The sequence below is a fragment of the Tenrec ecaudatus genome, chromosome 6, assembly GCF_050624435.1.
Source record: "Tenrec ecaudatus isolate mTenEca1 chromosome 6, mTenEca1.hap1, whole genome shotgun sequence".
NCBI lineage: Eukaryota > Metazoa > Chordata > Mammalia > Afrosoricida > Tenrecidae > Tenrec > Tenrec ecaudatus.
The window spans coordinates 173784106-173804767 of record NC_134535.1 but is presented as its reverse complement, the minus strand read 5'-3'; the positions used below and the strand labels follow the sequence as shown (position 1 = coordinate 173804767).

The following is a 20662-nucleotide window of genomic DNA, read 5'->3' as shown; positions in this document are numbered from 1 at the left end:
AAGTAGGAGCAAGACAGCTAGGACCACATTCAGCCCTAGAGAGAACAGAGATACGCAAACCAAACCAAACCAAACCAAACCAACAAGAGAAACACAGCCAGCCGAAGGATCAGCACCCCAGGCTCTGGATGGAGTGCCCAGCCCCGTCACAAGCGGCAGGCCACCCACTCGGATCCCGTCCCATCAGATTTGCTGGGGAAGCTACAGCATGTATTTTCTGGGGCTATGATTAGACAGGCACTCAATCATCATTTGATACTAAATTGTATCTTAATAGCAACCAGAGTCACAAAATAGCCCCCTTAGGTGGATTTTAACATGATCGTCTCCACTACAAAAACCATGGGTGCTCAGAGACGAGAGCTTGTTTTAAATGATGGGGGAAGCTGAGGACGGGGACAGCTGAGCAACACAAACCCACCGAAGGCCACGGAACTGTCCGTGTACCGTGAAGACGGTGGAGATGGCAAACGTTTTGTTACCTATATATTCACTACATTAAAAACAAACAAACCGTGGGGTGGTTAGAAAGGGAGGGGAGGGTTAGAATCGAGAGTAACCATTACGCCTTGCTAGACACAATAGGGTGAAATGTTGGCCACCAAGCGTCCTTCCCAGCCTCCTCACCTCTCGGAGGCCCTTTAGTTCTCTGTAATAATGCTCAGGCTCGACTTTTCTTCACCACTTTGTAAACACAGATCATTTTATTGGGGGCTCTTATAACTATCCATACATTCACTGTACCAAGCACATTTGCCATCCTCATTTCCAAAACATTTTCTTTCTACTCCAGCCCTTGGTATCAGCTCCTCTTCCCTCTCCGCCCCCCACCCCCCACCCCCTACCCCATCACTCTTGTTTTTAGGGTCGGCTCTCTGTGCTTTCTCTCGGAGCCCACAAGTCCTGGCACTTTAAACACCAAGAGCACACACAAAACGGGAATTTTGAACATGTCTACCACGCCTGCAGAATCTCCCCCCAGAGGGCTTGGAAACAGAGAAGGGCGTTCTGAGAGCTCGTGCCCTCCTTTTGCTGTAAGGGAGCTTCGGGATAAACCACCTCCCTGTAGGCAGGGCACGCCTCCTTGTGGACGGTGCATTCTTAGCAAGGGCGGAGCCATGCTTTCCTTGCTCCTACTTGAAGGAGTTCTCTGTCGTCTTAGGCAAAGGGTCACGTCTTGATGGCTCAGGCACACGGCAGACCCTTCCAGGAGCAGTCACTGCGTGTCCCAGCCACCTGGAGGGCTGTGGGACGCCCACCCTGTGGGCATTTCTTTCCACTCCAACAACCCCACTACTTGCTCGGGTTTCTAACCTACAGTGGGACATCTGGAAAACGACTACACTTCAGGTCACCCACTAGTGGAGGGTGGCAGCTTGGTTTCCATGGAGTCTGTGGCAATCAAAACATGATGATCAATAAGGAAGGAGTCATTCATGTAGCAGGCTTACCACGCCCATTTTGAATGTGGCAGGTCATTCTTTTATTTAGGATTGCGGTGTCTATCATAGTTTCTTTTTTTTTTTTTAATTAACCACGCTAACAAATAAACTTGGCTGCAACCGTTGCCAGCAAATTCTACGTAATTCACAGGCCTTAGGGCAGGAGTTCTCAACCTTCCTCACGCTGCGACCCCTCATGTTGTGATGACCCCTAACCATAAAATGATTTTCGTTGTTACTTCATCACTGTCATTTTTCTACTGTTGTGACTCAGGCAACCCCTGTGAAAGGGTTGCTCGACCCCCATAGGGGTCACGCTCCACAGGTTGAGAACCGCTGTCCTCGGGTTTCAACCGGGTCTTTTTAGGGAGAAATGCTTCCTCATTTCCTGGCTCACCACTGCATACACAGGGTCAAACAGTGTGCTACATAATCATAGAAACCTTGAAAAATTTGAAAATCCAATTGTGAAGCTAATGTTTTTGTTTAACCATTTATTTGGAAGCTACTGTTTTTTGATATATCTAGCCTCTGTCTGAAAGCGGTGTTGCCATCTGAAACCCTGCCATGGAAACTGGTGAGCCCTTGGGTGTAGAGCACATCAAAACGGCAGTTTTGGTCCCCTTGAGGGGCTCGGATTGTGTTCCTTCTCTGTGTTTTTTGAGTTTGGGGTCGAAAGAGAAGTCTGGAGGGGCAGGATCCAGGCTGCAGGGTGGGTGGGTTCCCATCGAGCAGCGAACAACTGCACTGTCTGGATGAACAATTCCTCAGACAACTTCCTAATATGCTCCTATGACTGTTCTTGTCCCCTGAGAAGAAAATCCATTGAGCTCACCCCTGCATTTCACTGCCTCAGCAGATCCCCAGAGCACGCTGTTTTGATTAGACCGGGTTTTTCAAAACCCTGTAGTTGGAGTAAGACCAGGGCCTTACCCAGTGAATTTCACTGCAGCCGCGCCCAGATTGCGGAGCCTTGTGTACAGATGTTCTGCTCGGGATAAACTCAAGCATGCAGGGACGGGCATCCAAGGAGCTATATATATATGACTTAGGCCTAGTATTATTACTCGACACTACAGAAAGACTAAGGAACAAACCCCCCCGCCCCCCCCCCCAAAAAAAAACACCACAGAAAACTCAATGGTTCACAATTTACTCTCTGAAGAAAAATGGTTTATATTTTCTATGAAAATCTTACAGGAATCTACTACTCATAAGAAAACATGCTCAATCAAGCACATCACATAGAAAGTAAAGATACTTTCTCCTGGGTAATATTAAATCAAACCAAACCAACCCGCTGCTGCTGTGTTGATCTAGCTCACAGACGCTACAGGGCGGAGTAGCACTGCCCCACAGAGTTCCCAAGGCTGTGTCTTTATAGGAGTCGATCGCCACGGCTCTCTCCCACGAAGCTGAGGGTGGGCGCAAATCCCACTGAACCACCGGGCCTCTTTCTCGGATAAATTCGAAACACACAAAACACATAGCTATTTTACATTACATTTCTGGTAGTTCTGCTTGGGCCAGGGACCTCTAATTTGTTAGCACAGAAATTACTCTCACTTTTCCTTAAAAAGGTGCCATTTTCCTCGAGTTCATTCCTGATTTTAAACGTGTTCCCACTTTCTTTTTATTTGTACACAAGATAACGGTGCATCTTAAAAGCGCTGGCTTCTTGGGATGCATGAAGTGAGGTGCTTTCCCTCTGGCTCTCAGCCTATAGTTTGCCAGGACAGAAGCAGACGCAATCCGGGTGAGGGGCAGGGTTTGGTATCTGAGTCTAGGAATCCTCTCAACTCCTACAGCGCAACATGGCAGGCAGCCACTCCTAGCTGCTCCCTCCACCTATCTTAGCCTTGAACCTTCTATGTGTCCCCAGCTTACCAAGAGTGTTTGATGACGGATGTCTGCCCACCCCACCCGACAAGGATTTGCCAGCCATCTCCGTTTTACTCCATTCTCATCTTGGGGGGTGAGGAGGGGGTGGTGGGTGTGGACAAATCTACCAATGTTAAGAATGGAACTTCATAACTTTAAAAGCTCAGAAAGAGTGTCTTTTTTACAATATTCAAATTACTTTGGGTAATCTGTTCAAAGCGTTACTGGTGAACCTTGGAAACTGGAGTGGGGAATATGCTATAGAGTTTATTTTGATTCAGTTCTTGGAGGAAGTGCTTCAAAGGTCCTGCTTGCGTACTAAAAGAAAGGCCGGCAGAGTGGGAAACAGCACAAGTTGAGTGTTGTTTGGGCAGTGCATTCTTTCCTTTGCTATCTGAGGATTTAAGACACGTCAGGTTCTCCAGTGACCTTTTCCAAGGAGAACTAGCTCCCAGACAGAGCTCGGAGGGGTGGTTAACTTGAAAAGACAGAACGTACATACTGCTTTACAACTGTTGGCGATCAGACTTGCAGTCTTCTTGAAGGTCTTTTCAAGGTAGTGTGCAAATCTCTCATTCTCGCTTTCTTTTGACCCTAATTGAAGAAATTCACCTGCAAAGAAGAGGTCAAGAGATGAGATTTCACTGCTTGACTCAACAGAGAGATGAGCTGAAAAAGAAAAGCCAGAATCAACTTACCACGCACCAAATCTTCAATAACTTGCGTTAAAATCGATATAACTGTTGTATTCCCAATGCGTGCCAAAGCCATAGATGCTGCAGAAAGAATTAAATCTCCAGCAAGAACTGCCTAGAAAAGAAAGAAGAAGAAGAAACCTTCACAGAAGACTAGCGCGGCTTATGGGAAGATCAAAGAGTGGGCGGGAGACGGTATTTCCTTTCCTAGACTCAGCGGGAGGATGGAATGATCAGTTATCGATTAGGAACACCTTTGAGCTGGCTGGGCTTTCAAAGAGATTCTACAGTTTACCCTCCAAGTCACAGCTGACGAAACAAATGCCCAAAAGGGGAAGGCAGCTTAGCCCCGACTACCGACTGGACTACCGACTGACCTGCCAGGGAGCACTGCAGCACCGTGGGCCTCGTCCCACTCCCTCTGCCTGCAAGGTCCTCCCCTTCCTCACCTCGCCGGTCATTTGCACAGGGGGCTCAGCAGTGGTCTCTGACCAGATGCCTCTGTGCTGTGTGAGCACAGCAGCAGGTGCACACTGCACCTCTCACCCCAATCTGCCATGCCCTCATTTCCAAACGCCTGCAGGCAGGAGTGCAGTAATTAGCAAAACAGACAGCAGGGATTTCACCATGCCCTTCGCATACAGAACCATACATTTTTCCATGGAAACTACACCAGAATGCTGGCTCCAAGGTCACTGCTCTTTGCACCGCCCTCCCTTTCTTTGCCAGAATCTCTTCTTCCACAAGAAGATGCTATTTTCCTAATCTTCTGTGAATTGTGAGATGGCTAACATCATACGAGCAACTATTTACAAATTACACTTAACTGAATTACAGGAGGCAATCAAGCACACGAAAAACATACACAGTAATTAGCATACAGATATGCAAACATGTTGTTTTACTGTACTAGTACTACGGCTCATAGAAATTTTAGTTCAGAAAAAAATTTCAACATTAGCACAACGAAAGCTTTTATTGAGCCAGCCATCTAGTAACTAAAATTAGTGATGTTCAGTATGGCTACTATTAAATCACCATTTTATAATCTGCTTATATATCAGATACATCTCCCTATATAAAGTTTACATCTGTAAATTCATTTAATACTTCTATGTTCATCCATCCATCCAGCTACCTACCCTTTAAATTATTACCTACTCAGATCAGAGCTTAGGGCCTGTAAGTTTTATCCACTTTCCTGACCCTGGTATCCTAACCCTGGGTATCCTAGAGACAAGTGAAACAGAGCAAGCAGATAGTGGATGACCGGGGTGAGGAGTTAGGAGGAGGAAGGGCTGGGAGACCTTGATCAGTCAGTTACCGAGACCAGTCGGTCACGGAGGAGAAACAGTGTGGATGGCACGATGTAGCTGTGACCGCAGCACGCAGGTTCAGCACGCAGTTGCTAACGGAAGGTGGAGGCTGCCAGCACTCAGTGAGAGCAAGGGTCATCCTGAAGATGAGAGCCACGGAGGTCCTCTGGAGCAGTCTGCCCTGTGCCCTCCCAGGGGTCATCCTGAAGATGAGAGCCATGGAGGCCCTGTGGAGCAGTCTGCCCTGTGCCCTCCCAGGGAGGCTGTGCATTGGAACGGATTGGACCACGGCAGCATTTTTATTTTGAATGCCAGTCTTTCTTCAGTGTCAGAAATGGGAGGGGACTGGCAGGAGTCTCAGAGGAATGCAGGTGATGTATGGCAGTGGGTTATTTAATGGGGGCTCTTCTAGCTCTGTGCAGGTAACTCCCACCAAATGACCTGTTCCCACATGGGTCTGGGAAGAGGAGAGGAGACACTGATAGGATTCACCTGTGTGAGCAGGCTTCCTTGTTCTGCCGACCTGCTGAGGAGGGGGTAAAACCTCACTGCCAGCAAAAGCCGGCCAGAACATATGAGCAAAAGCCTCTTTATTTACGTTGTGGAGGAAAAGCCTCACCAGTGAACTTGTAGGTTTCAATTACATCAGGCGGTTTACATTTAAGTAACGCCACCAAGTAGAGCTAGCATATCTGTGTTTGGTAGGGGAAGTAAAACTCAGGAAGGAAGAGGGCACATTAAGTATGTGAAAGGGGGACTGCAAGGAGTGGGGAAACTTGTTCACATGAACCTTGGTTTGCTCTTCAACTGGGCCGGACAACCACGAGAGGGGTGTGTGTGCGTGTGTGCGCGCGCGTGTGTGGGAATCTGTGTGTGCGTGCGTGTGTGTGTGTGTGTGTGGCAGCTCCAAAGCATCCTATTCAGCTCCAATCGGATTTCTTCTACTGGACTCCCAGTTCTTTTTTTCCCTCCTCTACTCCATAGGATTTTTCTGGGCTGTAACGTTTTACATTTCAAAACATTTTATTGTGACTTGGGTGAAGGTTGTGAGAACAAGCCGTTTCCCATGCAACAAGTGGCATTCTGTCCATCTCACTGACTGCAGTCCTTACAATGTCGCATCACTTCTGCCCCTTCCTCCCGTGTCTGTTTCCACTTCTCTGCCCCCCAATCCTGCCTGCCTTCTGAACTTTGTCCTGGGGCAAATGCTGCCCTTCTGCTCACAAACGGTTGCTGATGCTAAGGCCTGTGTGTGTGCCTCCCTCACGCTGGTGAACACTGGGCCACAGGCCTGCAGTCTACCTGGTCTGGCTGTAGGAGTTTGCGTTTTGTTCCACAAGCAGTTGGGCGTCACCTGGCTCTTCTGTTAAGTTTCATTCTTGAAACTATGGTTTATTTAAACATCCTCAGATCAAAGTACCCATTTCACATGCCCTTTTTCAAGAAAGATGAGTGAAATAATATGGAAAGGGTCTAATAAGAGATGGAAAGTTCTATACTTGGAGTTTGACTCATTCATATATACAAAGGGACTTCAAAAAGTTTGTGGGGAAACGCCATCATCTTTTCATTCCATTTTGTCATGAACTTTTTGAAGTCCCCTTACATACACGTGAATGAACCCAACAACTGAACTTCCACTTAAAAGGGCAAACATTGTATGGGCGAGCAGTAGCCCTCTGGGCTTTGAAAACCAAACAAACCGCAAGGTTCTTTCAGTTGCCTTGCCTGGACACACTTGTGCAAATCAGCAAGTACAACATTAACTCTAATCGAGTGCAAGGCGAGGCCAAAGTGAAATGGATGATCCCCCTGACGCCGAGGCTTGCGGGTACCTACGGAGAGTCCCCTTCTTTGTACCGGAAGGACTCCGCTATAAAGCTGAGGAGCGCACATGCTGCTTCTCCCTTGACGGCGTTTGCCATCGCGTGTCTCCTATTAACTGCAGAGGTAGGTTTGGGGGATCTGGAAGAGCACAGGTGTGCAAGCACACTGCATACTTCTGGGACAAAACGGAAACACCAGTGCACCCCCAAGAACACATGCTTTAAGGGAGATGGAAATACAGGACAAAATCATACCTTCTTCTCCCCCCAGATCTTATTAACGGTGTGCTTTCCTCTTCGCGAGCTCGCGTCGTCGATGACGTCGTCGTGAACCAGACTGGCAGTGTGGATCATTTCTGCAATCAAGGCTACGGAGCGCTGGCTTGCCCGCACATCTCTAGTCAACAGAAAGCAAGGCTTTTAAACAGAGGCGCCGCCCAGAACCTCCTCAGCAATCACCTTGTGAAAGTGGACATCGGATCTAGGACAAAGAATTTTATTTCTCTAAGAGACACTGCATACAAATGTTGGCTCCCCTATAAAGCCTTTTCTTTCATTTGGAGAGCAACTTAAAAATGCACGAGATACTCTGCTAAGATTATATTTTATGGATATCATATTAAGAAGCAGAATTTACTTAATGAGCCACAAACAAGATATCCACAGCTCTACATGAAGACTCATTTGTGGTAGTAGACCTCTTGGTGGGTTAATTTACAACTAAGTGACAATGACATTTCAGAGGTGAAACAGAAGACAGGTTAAGAGTAAGTCTAAAAATGTTAAGAACTACCAATGGGCAAATTCTGCACGTGAAATATTTAACAGGCAAAAACCTCATAATGCATTGCCACCAAGTCGATTCCAATCCGTAGTGACCCCAGAGGACAAAGTACAACTGCCCCCAATTACAAGGCCATAATTTTCATGGAAACAGACACCACATCCTTCTCCCAATGTGCAACAGGGCAGATTTACAGAGAAAACAGATCAGAGGCTATGTGGGGCATTGAGGAGGGAGTGTGAAGTTCTTTAGGGATGGATACAGCATTTCCATTTGGGGCGAGGAAAGGTTTGGAAATGGTGGTACACATCGCACAGCATTGTGAATGTACTCGGACCACTTAGCTACACATTTAAACACACTCACAAAGGAACCTGTTACTTCAGCACCGTAAAGACAAAATGCACCATATGCCACAGGTACTCGACATAAATTCAACACACACAAATCTAAGTATCATTATGTTCAAGCATTGAAAAGCTTCAGTCAAATGTTTAGTATGAAGATCTCTACAACAAAACTTTAAAAATATATTTTTCAAAATCATAGAATTTTTCAAAATCACTAAATTTGAAGCTTTTATCTTTTGGGTTTCATATAAACTGTAGAGCAAACACTCTCAAGAACATAATATAGAGACGTGAATTTTATAATTTAAAAAAATCCATCGTATAACATTTTTAAATGATCAGTTTCACCATTATCCGGGATCCTTTTTAAAGGGAATTTCAAGATGGTCAAATGTAGGAAGTAGCTTATCAAATTTTTTGTACCAAAAACATGCCTGACAAATCTAGAGTAGCCAAATGATTCATTTATGATTGTAGCTCACCTTTCAAGTACCATCAAATTATACCTTTGCGGGAGGAACATGAGAGGGATATTGAAACAGACTCATTCTTTGACAATTTACACAACTGCAAAAGGTAGTGCGTACTCTGATTCTGCAGAAGATGGTGAAAGATGAAGCAGAACTACATGAAAGATGCTGGACATTCAAACAGACATGAAAACAGCAGGCGGCGCTCTTCTGCTCTTGCTAGAAAGACAGCCAAGCCTGGGGCCTCGCTGCTCCTTTTACCTAAACCTCAGAATCTTTCAGGCGCTCTGAGTCTGGAACTCAAGAGCAGGGCGCTGCCCATTCACATCACACAACATGTCCATTCTTACTGCGTCCGGATCGCAACACCTTCATCCCAGGGGGCGGAAGTAAGCTGGCAGAAGGTAGGGACCGGTCATCCAGTGAAGCCACTTTAATAACTCCGACCACGGAGGTCAAAGGACTTGCACGGACTCCCTCATTCTCTCTGACAAAGCTGGGATCTACATAGTTTTAAGATAAATTTGCTGGCGTTTATCTTCTTTGAAAGAGCCCTAGTAGCATAGGGAGTTTACATGCTGGGCTACTAACCACAGGGTCACTAGTTTTAATCTACCAGCCACTGCACAGTAGAAAGATGAGGCTCTACTCCCACAGATTTACAGCCGCGGAAACTCGGGGAGCAGCTCTATCTTGTCTTAAAGGGTCGATGGTGGTAAGTGTGTATATGAGTAATTCTCTTTGAGTTGAATCCACAGGGAAAATATAGACTTCTACAATTGTTGCTGTTATATTTCTTTAAATTAAAAGAGTATTAAAAAAAACAACAACACTCAAACTGGATTTCAGTCTGATCAACTATACTTTCTACTAGTTAGTAGCAAAATTTAAAATGACCATTAAGGTCTCGAAGGCCAAGGTATCCCTGGTGGCGGATAGGTCATGTGTTGGCCTGCGATCCTCTTGGTTGGCAGTAAGAAAGCATTGGCAGTTCTGAGGGAGACAGACTGGGTGTTCTACTCCCGTGGACAGTTAGGCTCGGAAGCCCACAGGAGTAGTTCTCCTGAGTCAGAACTGACTTCAGAGACGTGACTGCTTTATTTTTCCCAAGGCCGCTAGCTTTTCTCATGCACTGATTAGCTGGCAACCATGGCCATGACCACAACCCATGTCAGCAGACTGGGCTTCCTGTTGGGAAGTTACAGTTAAATGGCAGTGCTGAGCACTGGGTGTTTGGTGACTCGGAGATACTGAAGACAAAAACTGCTTCTAGGTTTCAATTCACATACAAAATTTTAAGGTATTGCTGAGTGAAATCATGAATCTTGCTTAGAACGTCATTTGGCCTGTCACACAGCTGCCAATCAGAAAGCGTTTACCTTTGTCGTCTAGAGTTTTGCTGATGCCCCTTTCCTGCACAGTGAGGCTGGACTGTCTATCCCCGTACATCTGACAAATGTCAGCCCTGATTCTCAGTTACTCCCAACACTGCATCGTAGAGGGACTCATAATCCGCATTTGGAGGGAACAGAAACACCTTTCAGACACAATCTCCACAGTGCCAGACCCAGTCAGACCTTCTGCCAACTTGGCCCCGCTTCTAATTTATATTAGAAAACAGAGCAGCCTCACTTTCCCCCTTGTAGGCCTGGCAGGCGGCAAGGAAGAGGCTCCTAGCCTTGAACGTTAGGGGGAAGTCTGCTGCCGTGTGGGTAGCCCTCACCACAGCCACGGGGCTCATCAGATGTTGTTTAAAACACTTGCAACGAAGCATTTCAAGGATACACGAAAGCAAGTGGAATACTAAGGGCCAAGACTCTTCACTCAGTTTACATTTTATCTTAATTTCTATTCATACCAATCTGTACGGTGAATCTTAAATCACAAGAAGTGCACGTGAGGCAACTGCTTCTCCAAACAAAATCAACCAGGTCTGTGGATGACCTGGGTTTGGGCCAAAGGAGCAAAGCACATAAATCCAAATAGTACATGAGGTTTTACTTCCATGACAGAGGCAAATCTGGAGTGAAAAAGCTGTACACAGCTGCTCTTACGTGGTATTCATAGACTGCTCGATTTCTACATCAAGATGTGCTTTTGTCTCTTCTGACCATTTTGAAAATAACTTTCACTTTGCTGGTCAGAGGGCTGACAAACTTTATTTAAAATGTATCATTTCCCCTCCATACCAGAATCAACCAGGCTACTCTTTCTAATAAAGATGGACCCTCTCTCCCATGTATCCAGTCTCGAGAGTCCACGCTGCCTATGAACCATGGCAAGTGCCACAAGAGCCTGGAACTCCAGAGCAGCTCCAGAGCAGAAAGGTGAGGCTGCTCTCTGTAGCACCCCCAGGCCGCCCTTCTTGTTGCTTAATCTTTGTATCATTATGAGTTTCAAAAGATGTGAACAGGCACTTTATCAGAGTTCTATACTCAAGAGATTCTCTATGGAAAGTACAAATAAAGTATCTCTCTACACACACACACACACACACACACACACACACACACACACACACACACACACTCAGTAAGTGAACTGTATTTCCCAATGTTTGCACGCACTGATAAAAAGTCCCTATATTTGACTTTGACTTTTCAGCATGCTCATCAACATGTCCATATGGAAGCCCAACAACGTATTTTTTAAACTGCCACACAGAATTGACTTATCACAACTCGGGCCCTTCAACCACTGAGGGTGGAATGTGCCAAGTTCTGCTCTGGGCTGCTGCGTCAAGGGTGGCTCTAGAAGAGGCACTTCCGGGAAGGAGCAAAGCCCCCCAAGCCAGCTCCTGGCACTCGGATGCAGCAGGAGGTCGTGAAGAGGCTCACATCAGTTCCCTGTGGCTGCTGTGACTCAGCCACACACTTGGCAGCTGCAAAAAGCAACAATCTATTCTCCCCGTTCTGGAGACCAAGTGCCAACGCTCACTGTTAGTAAGAGGAATCCCGGTGTGGGCAGGGGCAGGCTCAACTGGAGAAGCCGCTCCTCTGTCTTCCAGTTCCTGATGGCTGAGAGCATTCCTCAACTTATAGCCACATCACCAGTCTGTAAGGCCAACACCTTCATGTCTCTCTGCTCTCTTCATTTGGCCTTCTTTGAGTCAAGTCTCCCTCTGCCTTCCTCTCCTGTGTGTAGCAGCTAGATTGTCAGCTTGCATGAAATCTATCTCAGCATCCAACCTGTCACTCTTGGGAGTGTAGGCCTTCTTAGAGGAGAAACACTGGGGCCTTTACCTTCCTCTCTGGCACTTGACCTTCCCCCTCACTGAGGCTTAGCTGGAACTGTGTCTGTGTCCAGGGGCAGCTCTCTGGGGCCTGCTGACCTGGAGAGCTGTTGGCGCTCTGCTGTTTCTGCTGACCCTGGATCCCTTTGGCTCTGTACCCACTGGCCTGTGATCTTGCTTCCCGGTTTCCCATCATTGGCCTAGAGCTGTGTGAGTCTGAAGAGGGAGGGCCCTGCCTGGCATTACACCCCTAGCCTTGATTGGGACTGGGCCGGGCTGCCTTCTTGATATACAATTACTTCTTGATACATATTCCTTCTTATATATATATGCATGCCACTGTGTTGTTTCTCCCGACAACCCAGCAGTGACTTGCACTCAAATCCACGATAACTTCATTTCCAGAGTCTGGATTTAATTACACTTGCAAAGACCCTTTTGGCCTGGTAAGGCGGCATTCGGGGATCCTAAGCATCAGGGGACCAGTTTGTTTGTTTAACCCAACATAAGGTTTTGAACCTTTCTTAGCCTTTTTGGTTGATGTCCAGATGTGTCTTTAGTACAATTCGTTAATTTGCTTAAGATTGTCTTTGTCCTTCCTCATTCCTGATACTACTTGGCAGTGTGTCACTTTCTACATTGGGGTTCAGTGGGATCGGAGGGACTTCCTGGGCATGTCTTGCCCACAGCTTATCTTCAACTTCATACTTCCGAATCCTGCCCTTGACCCCTGGCCATTGCCATTGCGGTCCCTTTTCCTTTCAGGCATGCGGAGATGCTACTGGCAGCAACATCCAAAGTGCCTGCAGCTAAGGAATGCTATGGGAGACCGGAAGGAGGTCTGAGCTTAAATTTGTTCGCACCGTCTACGACCCAATGGCATGCATCCATCCTGATTTAGGACAACGCTAGTGCACAGGAGAACGGCACCACGGCTCTGTCGCTCTTCACGGAGGCCGCCTGCCTCGCCCACTCGGCAAACCAGCGAGGGGGTCCAAATGACTGCCCTGCATGTTAGTGGCCCCAGGTCTCACCTACCGGAGCCTCTCCAAACTGCCCGGCACATGCCTTTCCTTGGCTTGGCCAGGTTGACGTGCTTACCATCAAGTCTGCTTGGGGGGAACTACGAATTTTTAGAGTTTTATCACCACAGTTGCTACGTCATTAGGAGGTGGGAGTACCATCCAAGAATGGAAACTCCAAATTCTTTGTAAAACAATCTCCAGATAATATCAGATGCCTACAAAGCCCCCTCATAAGTGACGCAGATGTCATGCTATGGTTAACATTCTTTTTTTTTGTTTTGTTTTAAACGCTTTATTAGGGGCTCATACAACTCTTATCACAGTCCATACATATACATATATCAATTGTATAAAGCACATCTGTACATTCTTTGCCCTAATCATTTTCTTTTCTTTTTTTACATTTTATTAGGGACTCATACTACTCTTATCACAATCCATACATATACATACATCAATTGTATAAAGCATATCCATACATTCCCCGCCCCAATCATTCTCAAAGCATTTGCTCTCCACTTAAGCCCTTTGCATCAGGTCCTCTTTTTTTCCCCTCCCTCCCCGCTCCCCCCTCCCTCATGTGCCCTTTGTAATTTATACATCGTTATTTTGTCATATCTTGCTCTATCCGGAGTCTCCCTTCCCCCCTTCTCTGCCGTCCCTCTCCCAGGGAGGAGGTCACATGTGGATCCCTGTAATCAGTTCCCCCTTTCCAACCCACTCACCCTCCACTCTCCCAGCATCGCCCCTCACACCCTTGGTCCTGAAGGTATCATCCACCCTGGATTCCCTGTGCCTCCAGCCCTCATATGTACCAGTGTACAACCTCTGCCCTATCCAGCCCTGCAAGGCAGAATTCGGACCATGGTAGTTGGGGGGAGGAAGCATCCAGGATCTGGGGGAAAGCTGTGCTCTTTATCGTTATTACCTCGCACCCTGACTGACCCATCTCCTCTCCTAAAGCCCTCTATGAGGGGATCTCCAGTGGCCGACACTTGGGCCCTGGGTCTCCACTCTGTATTTCCCCCTTCATTCAATATGGTATATATATATATATATATATATATATATATATATATATATATATATATACACACACACACACACACACACACACACATATTCTTTTTTTTTTTGCATGATGCCTTATACCTGGTCTCTTTGGCACCTCGTGATCGCACTGGCTGGTGTGCTTCTTCCATGTGGGCTTTTTTGCTTCTGAGCTAGATGGCCGCTTGTTTATCTTCAAGCCTTTAAGACCCCAGACACTATCTCTTTTGATAGCCGGGCACCATCAGCTTTCTTTGCACATTTGCTTATGTACCCATTTGTCTTCAGCGATCCTATCATGGAGGTGTGCAGCCAATGATATGATGATTTTTTTGTACTTGGATGCCTGATAACTGATCACTCGCCAGTCACTACCCCAGTCACTATCTCTTTTGATAGTCAGGCACCATCAGCTTTCTTCATCACATTTACTTGTTCATCCACTTTGGCTTCAGCAGTTGTGTCGGGAGAGTGAGCATCATGGAGTACCAATTTAATAAACGAAAGTATTCATGCATTGAGGGAGTGCTTGAGTAGAGGTCCAAGGTCCTCCCGCCACCTTAATATTAAACCTATAAATGTAGACAATTAGATCTATTTCCCCATCCTCATATATGTGTTTGCATGTACATGTCTTTGTCTAGACCTCCATAAATGCCCCTTGACTCCCAGCTCCTTCCTCCATCTCCCTTGACTTTCCTCCTGCCCCACCACCATGCTCCGTCCCCACCTGGGCTATAGCTATACCTCTTCTCTATGCAACCTTACCCTTGATCGTTCCCCATCAGGCCTGCCACTACCCCCTCACTACCATTTTGGGTCCCATGTTGTTCCCTTGTCCCTGTGTTTATTAACACCACTTCCTTACCCTCCTCCCCCTCCCCCACCCGGAACTGTCTGTCCCCCCGGAACTGTTTGTCCTATTGTTTTTCCTCCAGATAGTTCATCCAGCCTGTCCTATTCAGACAGACCTGTGGAGACACTAACATGCACGAAAACAAGACAGAGGAAAACAAAGCAACAGTATACAACCAGACAATAAAACAACAAAAACAAACCACTGACAAAGAACAAAACAAAACACTTCACAAAAGAAAGGATTGTAGTTCGTTCAAGGATCATTTGCTGGCCCTTAGGAGTGTTTTCCAGTCCAGTCTGTTGGGGCACCACGCCCTGGCCCCAAAGTCCACTTTCAGCATTCCCTGGGGACCTTGCCACTCCATTCCCTTGCTGTTCCACTGCACTCCTCCAGTGCTTTGCCTCGGTGTGGTGGGATCAGGTCAGGTGCAATTCCCACACTGTGTCTCCGGTGCTGTCCCCTGTATCGCCCTTAGTCACTGAGGGGCATCATGTCTCATAGTAGGGCCAGCCATGTTGTTCTCTCTGTGGACTGGCTGCTCTACTCAGGAACGTCATCCTCATGGCCTCGTGGGCCAGGCTGTGTTCCATGGTCTCCTCCTGTCCCTTCATCTGCTCCCGTGTGCTCTGATCAGATATGTCCATCTCCCGGAGCTACAGAATCAATGTCATTCTTTGAAACAAATTCTTTTCGGGGGAGGGGCAGGAATCCACTTAATTTTTGGTGCTGGGGCCAGCATGGTTAACATTCTTGCCACCGAAGAAGTACCATCAAAGTCTCTGACTCTTGCGCTATGTGGGGAGTGGCCAGGCTGATGCTACCTTCCATCTACAACTGCTCTCAGTTGGCACCCTCCCTGTGTGAACAGCTCCCAGGCCCGCAAAGTGGATGTGATTGCCCAGGGTGAGGAAAGCAGAACTGCCCGGCCCGTGCTGCCCCAATTGCACAAACCTAATGACTTTTAATTCTTCAAATAACCAAGTGGCAGTGACTCCCTCTAATTCAAGGGGACTTCAGGCAGTTCGTAACAATCCCATCCATGTTCCAGGGTGGTGAGGTTTTCACACAGGGATGAAGGCGCTGAGCACAGTACATTTGGCTTCTTTGAAAAGAGCAGACACTAACGCTGGGCTGTATTCAATGAGGGTGGCAGGTTTGTTTGGGAAATCTCTTTCTGATAATAGCTCATTTTCACCTGGACTCCTTGATAAAGGCAAGTCCTTAGAGCAGGGGTTCTCAACCTCCCTAATGCTGCAGTCCTTTCATACAGTGCCTCATGTGGCGGTGACCCCCCAACCATAAAATTATTTTCGTCGCTACTTTATCACCGTAATTTTTCTACTGTTACAAATTGTCATGTAAATATCTGATATTCAGGATGCATTTTCATTGTTACAAATTGGACAAAATTAAAGCACAGTGATTCATCACAAAAACCAATATGTAATCATATATTGTGAAATACTTATTTCTAATTACAGATCAATGAAATGTCCTGAAGCATGTTGTAGCACGGGTAACAGTCTTCACGCTGGTTACTCGTATGTGGGCGTATCTGCATGTGGGTGGATCCATCTGGAGACAGATAGAGGAGCGGTGTCTCGATTCCTAAGACCATCGGAAATATGTTTTCCAAGGGTCTTAGGTGACCCCTGTGAAAGGGTCTTTCGACCCCCAAAGGGGTTGCAACCCACAGGTTGAGAACCGCTGCCTTAGAGTGACGTGCCTGGACCTGCAGTTAGCTGGGGCCTTGCTGAAATCTGCTTACTGGCCCGAGATGACCAGGTGGTTATCCTCCTTCACCTGGGTGTGGCCACGGGGGGGGGGGGCGGTCAGGGGCCTCAATGAGAGAGCACCATCTCTGCAGTTGAGGCAATGCCCCAAAGGGTTGACAGCTGACAGCGCTCTGCCAATGGCCCTCTCAGCCGCTGGGGCAACAAGTCCTTCGTTGGCAGAGGATTTGGGTGGTGAATCTGAAGGCAGCACAACTCTGGTTTCTGGACAGCTCAGGTGTGAATCATCTTCCCTGTGTGCCTTCCTCCTTTCCCGCCCCACTGCCATGGCTGTCAGGATCACAGGGGGAATGGAAGAGTGGGTCTAAAGCTGTTCAGGGTCACTTGACCCATCGAGAATGCACAATTAAATGACAAATCTTCCCCCCAGAAAAAAAAAGCCAATACACACACCAAAAAAAAAAAAAATGTCCAAGAGTACTTTAACCTAACCCATGGGCACTTCCTATGGACTTCAAGTTATTCTACTTCTAGAGGAACCATGTGATGGACAACTGAAAATGATAAAGGAAAAATGAAAAACCCAAACACAAGACTATCTCCCCATCTCCACTTAAGATAAATGTTGCTGAGAGAGTTAAGGTTTATTGTGCCAACCTGACTGATAAACATATGTAGGATCAATTGAAGGGTGGAGAGATAAATGGCTCGGTGAGCCTCACCTTTCTACTTCTCGGGTCTCTTGCTCTCTGATGGTCAGACCGGGGTACAGCTGCTTAGCCAGGTCCCGGCTTCAGCTGGCTAAGCTCACTTCCTGCGAGACATCCCAGGGGAGAAGCCACATGGACCTACTCTGAAGCAGCCCTGGGTGCTGGAGCAGCCATGTGGAGACCCCTGCAAGTGCTGAGATGCTTACACTGATTCGGCTTTCCTTCTGCAGTCAGCATCACTGTGTGTGTTTTGTGAGAAGGACGAGGAGTTTGTGGATTGGTGTTGGACAGATGGACTAATGTTGGACTTGTGGGCTTGGGCAGCACTGGGTTGGGATGCTTTCTTAATGTGCACTCATCCTTTATATAAACTCTCTCTTATACATATGCGTTTCTGTGGATTTGTCTCTCTAATGTACGCAGACTCACACAGGGGCGCATTATTCATCATGGTGTCCCTGCTATGGCTGAGTGCCTTTAAGCCGACTCTGACTCTCAGGAGCCCCCCAGGACAGGGCAGAAGGGCTCCCTGGGGTCTTCCTGGCTGTCTTCTCTCCTGGACGCAGACTGTCAGCTCTCTCACACATGGAGCGGGCTGGGCAGATCATGATATCAACTGCCCCAACACCAGTGCTCCTTCAAGACATCTCATAGAAGCTGGTACAGTATGCAAGGGAGACAGGCGATTTTCAGTTGTGCCATCCCAACGAAGAAACCCATGGAATGTAGAAACGGGACCTGTGGGCCACTAGGCTACAGGTCACACCTGAATGGAAAGAGACTGTGTGGTCCTGCTCCTTAACCCTAGGCACCCTGTGTCAGACCACGCTAATAAGCCTTTCTCTGCAGCCAGATTCACAAATGACCCAGCTTTTCTTGCTTTAAGTGGCAAGGAAGTGGCAGCTAGGTGTTTAGCCCATTCAAAGCCTGGTTCACAAGGGCCCCAAGGCAGCAAATATTCTCAAGATGCTGGGCCTTGGAGAGTCGGATGGCTAGGGCACTGGCCCACCCCCATGCAGGCTGTGATGGCTACTCACGACCCACAACAGACACTGCCTCTGCACAGGGGCTTGTCAAAAGCCCTGCTCTGCACCCCTTAATGCGGAGAAAAGAGTACAGTGCCAACATCCTCCGGAGATGGCAGTACTGACCTTCCTTCTTAAGCTAGCAAGACCCCTTCTGTGCTCTGATTGACCATGTTTTCCGCAGCCAGCAGTTCACAGAGACAGTGTCGAGAAGACACATGGGAGGGAGGAAAACACTACTACGGAGATAACAGGTGACAAAACTGAAAGCAGTACAAGGGCTCTTGTTCCCATGTCAGCCCCGAGGGTAACGGCTTCATTAACCTCAGAAATAACAAAATCATAACGAAATAAATGCATCCGCAACAGAGCCGAGGTTCTCTCTCAAGAAGCAGCAATGTTTGTCTCCCAGGGGCATTCAGCTATCCTTGGGAGCATCTTGGAAGCCTCCCAGTAGCACAGCGGGTTAAGGATTGGGCATCTAACCCAGAGCTGGTGCCTCCACCTGAGCAGTTGCTCTCCTGGAGAAAGATGGAGCCGTCTGCTTCCCTCACGACTGGGAGCCGAGGAAGCCCTGTGCGCCGGTCCCACCCTGTCCCACAGGGCTGCTCTGCGTTGCAGTAGCGAGACAGGCCTGGTCTGGGAAACTGTTCTGGCTAGCGCTGCCATGTGAGGCGCGTACGACTGGCCTCGAGAGGCCGACACGCCCAGGCTACTGCAACGCACAGGGCAGTGCTCCTAACAGAAGTCACCCCCACCGCTAATGTCCACAGTGCCGGGGTGGAGAAAGCCTGCTGCAGGCCACGGGTGGGTTTCCAGTTTGAGTCACTGGGCGCTCTTCTGCTGCTCGGCCTTCCTGGTAAAGGTAAGGAGCTGCTGGTGGTGGGTTAAGAGAGAAGCAAAAACCGGCCAGGGCTTTCACTGCTGGCTGCACACCATAGTGCATTCTCCTACAGTCTCCGCTTCCCTGGCTGCCAGTCCTGGAAAGAGGGGTGCACAATGCAGGGCACCAGGGGCTCCTAGGAAGGGTAGCTGGTGCTCCTTCCTACTGGCCCCTCATGTGACATCCAGTACTGAGAAATGCCCCCCCATTCCTTAAAACAGCACCTCGCAGGAAAGGCAAAGTGTCCACGGAGAGGAAAGTGCCTGAGCACATCACAGGCTATTGGAGTCTCAGTCAACAGACTACCGAAGTTAAAATAGCGATGAAGACACAGCAATGGGATCACGAGCGGAAGCAAAGGTGGGAAGTTCCTAGGCAGAGGACAGAAGCATCAACTCGGAATGACTCCATTCAGAGAGAGGAAAACGAAAAGAGTCCCAGGAGGTAACGGGCAAACGCGTGTTCTAATATGGAAAGGTTGCACTTGCCTTCGTACTTTAGAAATTCACACATGTCCAAAACCCATGTTGAGAAGCAATACTTGACAGTCCTCTTTTATGAAGGAGTTTCTCTCCCTCGTTTCAGGAAGCCACGGGAAGGCAAGCTGTCCAGGGCGGGCTAGAGAAATGATGGCAGCTTCTCCCTTGACAACAATCAACCTTTGGACCAACTGTCCCATGTGCACAATAATTTACACACACACACACACAGACATCTGGTCTTCACTGCTTCTGGATGAGAGAAAGCCATCACACCAACTTACTTTCTGTGGAAAGTGTTCTTAAGGGACCCCACAAAAAGGACACTGCCCGGGCTAGATTCAGACTCACAGGCGGGCTGTACTAATAGCCCGGGGAACTCTTACATGGGCTGGGGGCGGCGGAGGGTGGGGTGGGGGTTTAAAAAGCTCCATGATGTTTGTATTCCATTCTTCTACGAACTTTGTGAAGGCCCCGCGGCCATGTTGTGCATTGAAGGAGGAGGGAAAGGCTGGCCCCGGGGAAGAAGGGTTCCCCAGCAGGCAAGGGGCATAGGCACGAGGGGCGACAACTCACCGGGAGTCATCGTGGTGACTGTTGCAGGCTCGGGCCATCAGCACCACGATAATTGGTCGAAAGGCTTTCCCCTTTCCATCAAAGTAGTACTCGGACATTTCCTTCAGTTCGGCGGGAGAGATGAGCAGTTCCTGAAAGAAAGCATCTCTGGGTCAACGTGGCGTCACCCACTGCACACAGAGAGTCACCAGGATGGAAGAACCCTACCCTTCCAAACTTAGACTTGAGTATACAGGACGTGTCTCAATTGAGAAAATCCAACATTCAGTTGGAAAAGGTTCCAATTCTGTATGGTCACAGACCTGACTGCTCTGTTGGCTTGGGCT

At 47.9% G+C, this 20662-nt stretch overlaps 1 protein-coding gene across 2 annotated transcripts in view; it reads right to left on the bottom strand.

The window, feature by feature from the left end:
- Window positions 1–20662, bottom strand: part of PDSS1 (decaprenyl diphosphate synthase subunit 1) — a 53719-nt gene that overhangs the window by 18952 nt on the left and 14105 nt on the right. For both annotated transcript variants that reach the window (XM_075552536.1, XM_075552535.1), the window contains exons 4-7: window positions 20337–20467; window positions 7416–7557; window positions 4022–4133; window positions 3826–3935 (exon numbers count right to left, since the gene is read on the bottom strand). In XM_075552536.1, coding sequence (XP_075408651.1) covers window positions 3826–3935; window positions 4022–4133; window positions 7416–7557; window positions 20337–20467 — 495 coding nt within the window. The remainder of the gene's footprint in view (window positions 1–3825; window positions 3936–4021; window positions 4134–7415; window positions 7558–20336; window positions 20468–20662) is intronic.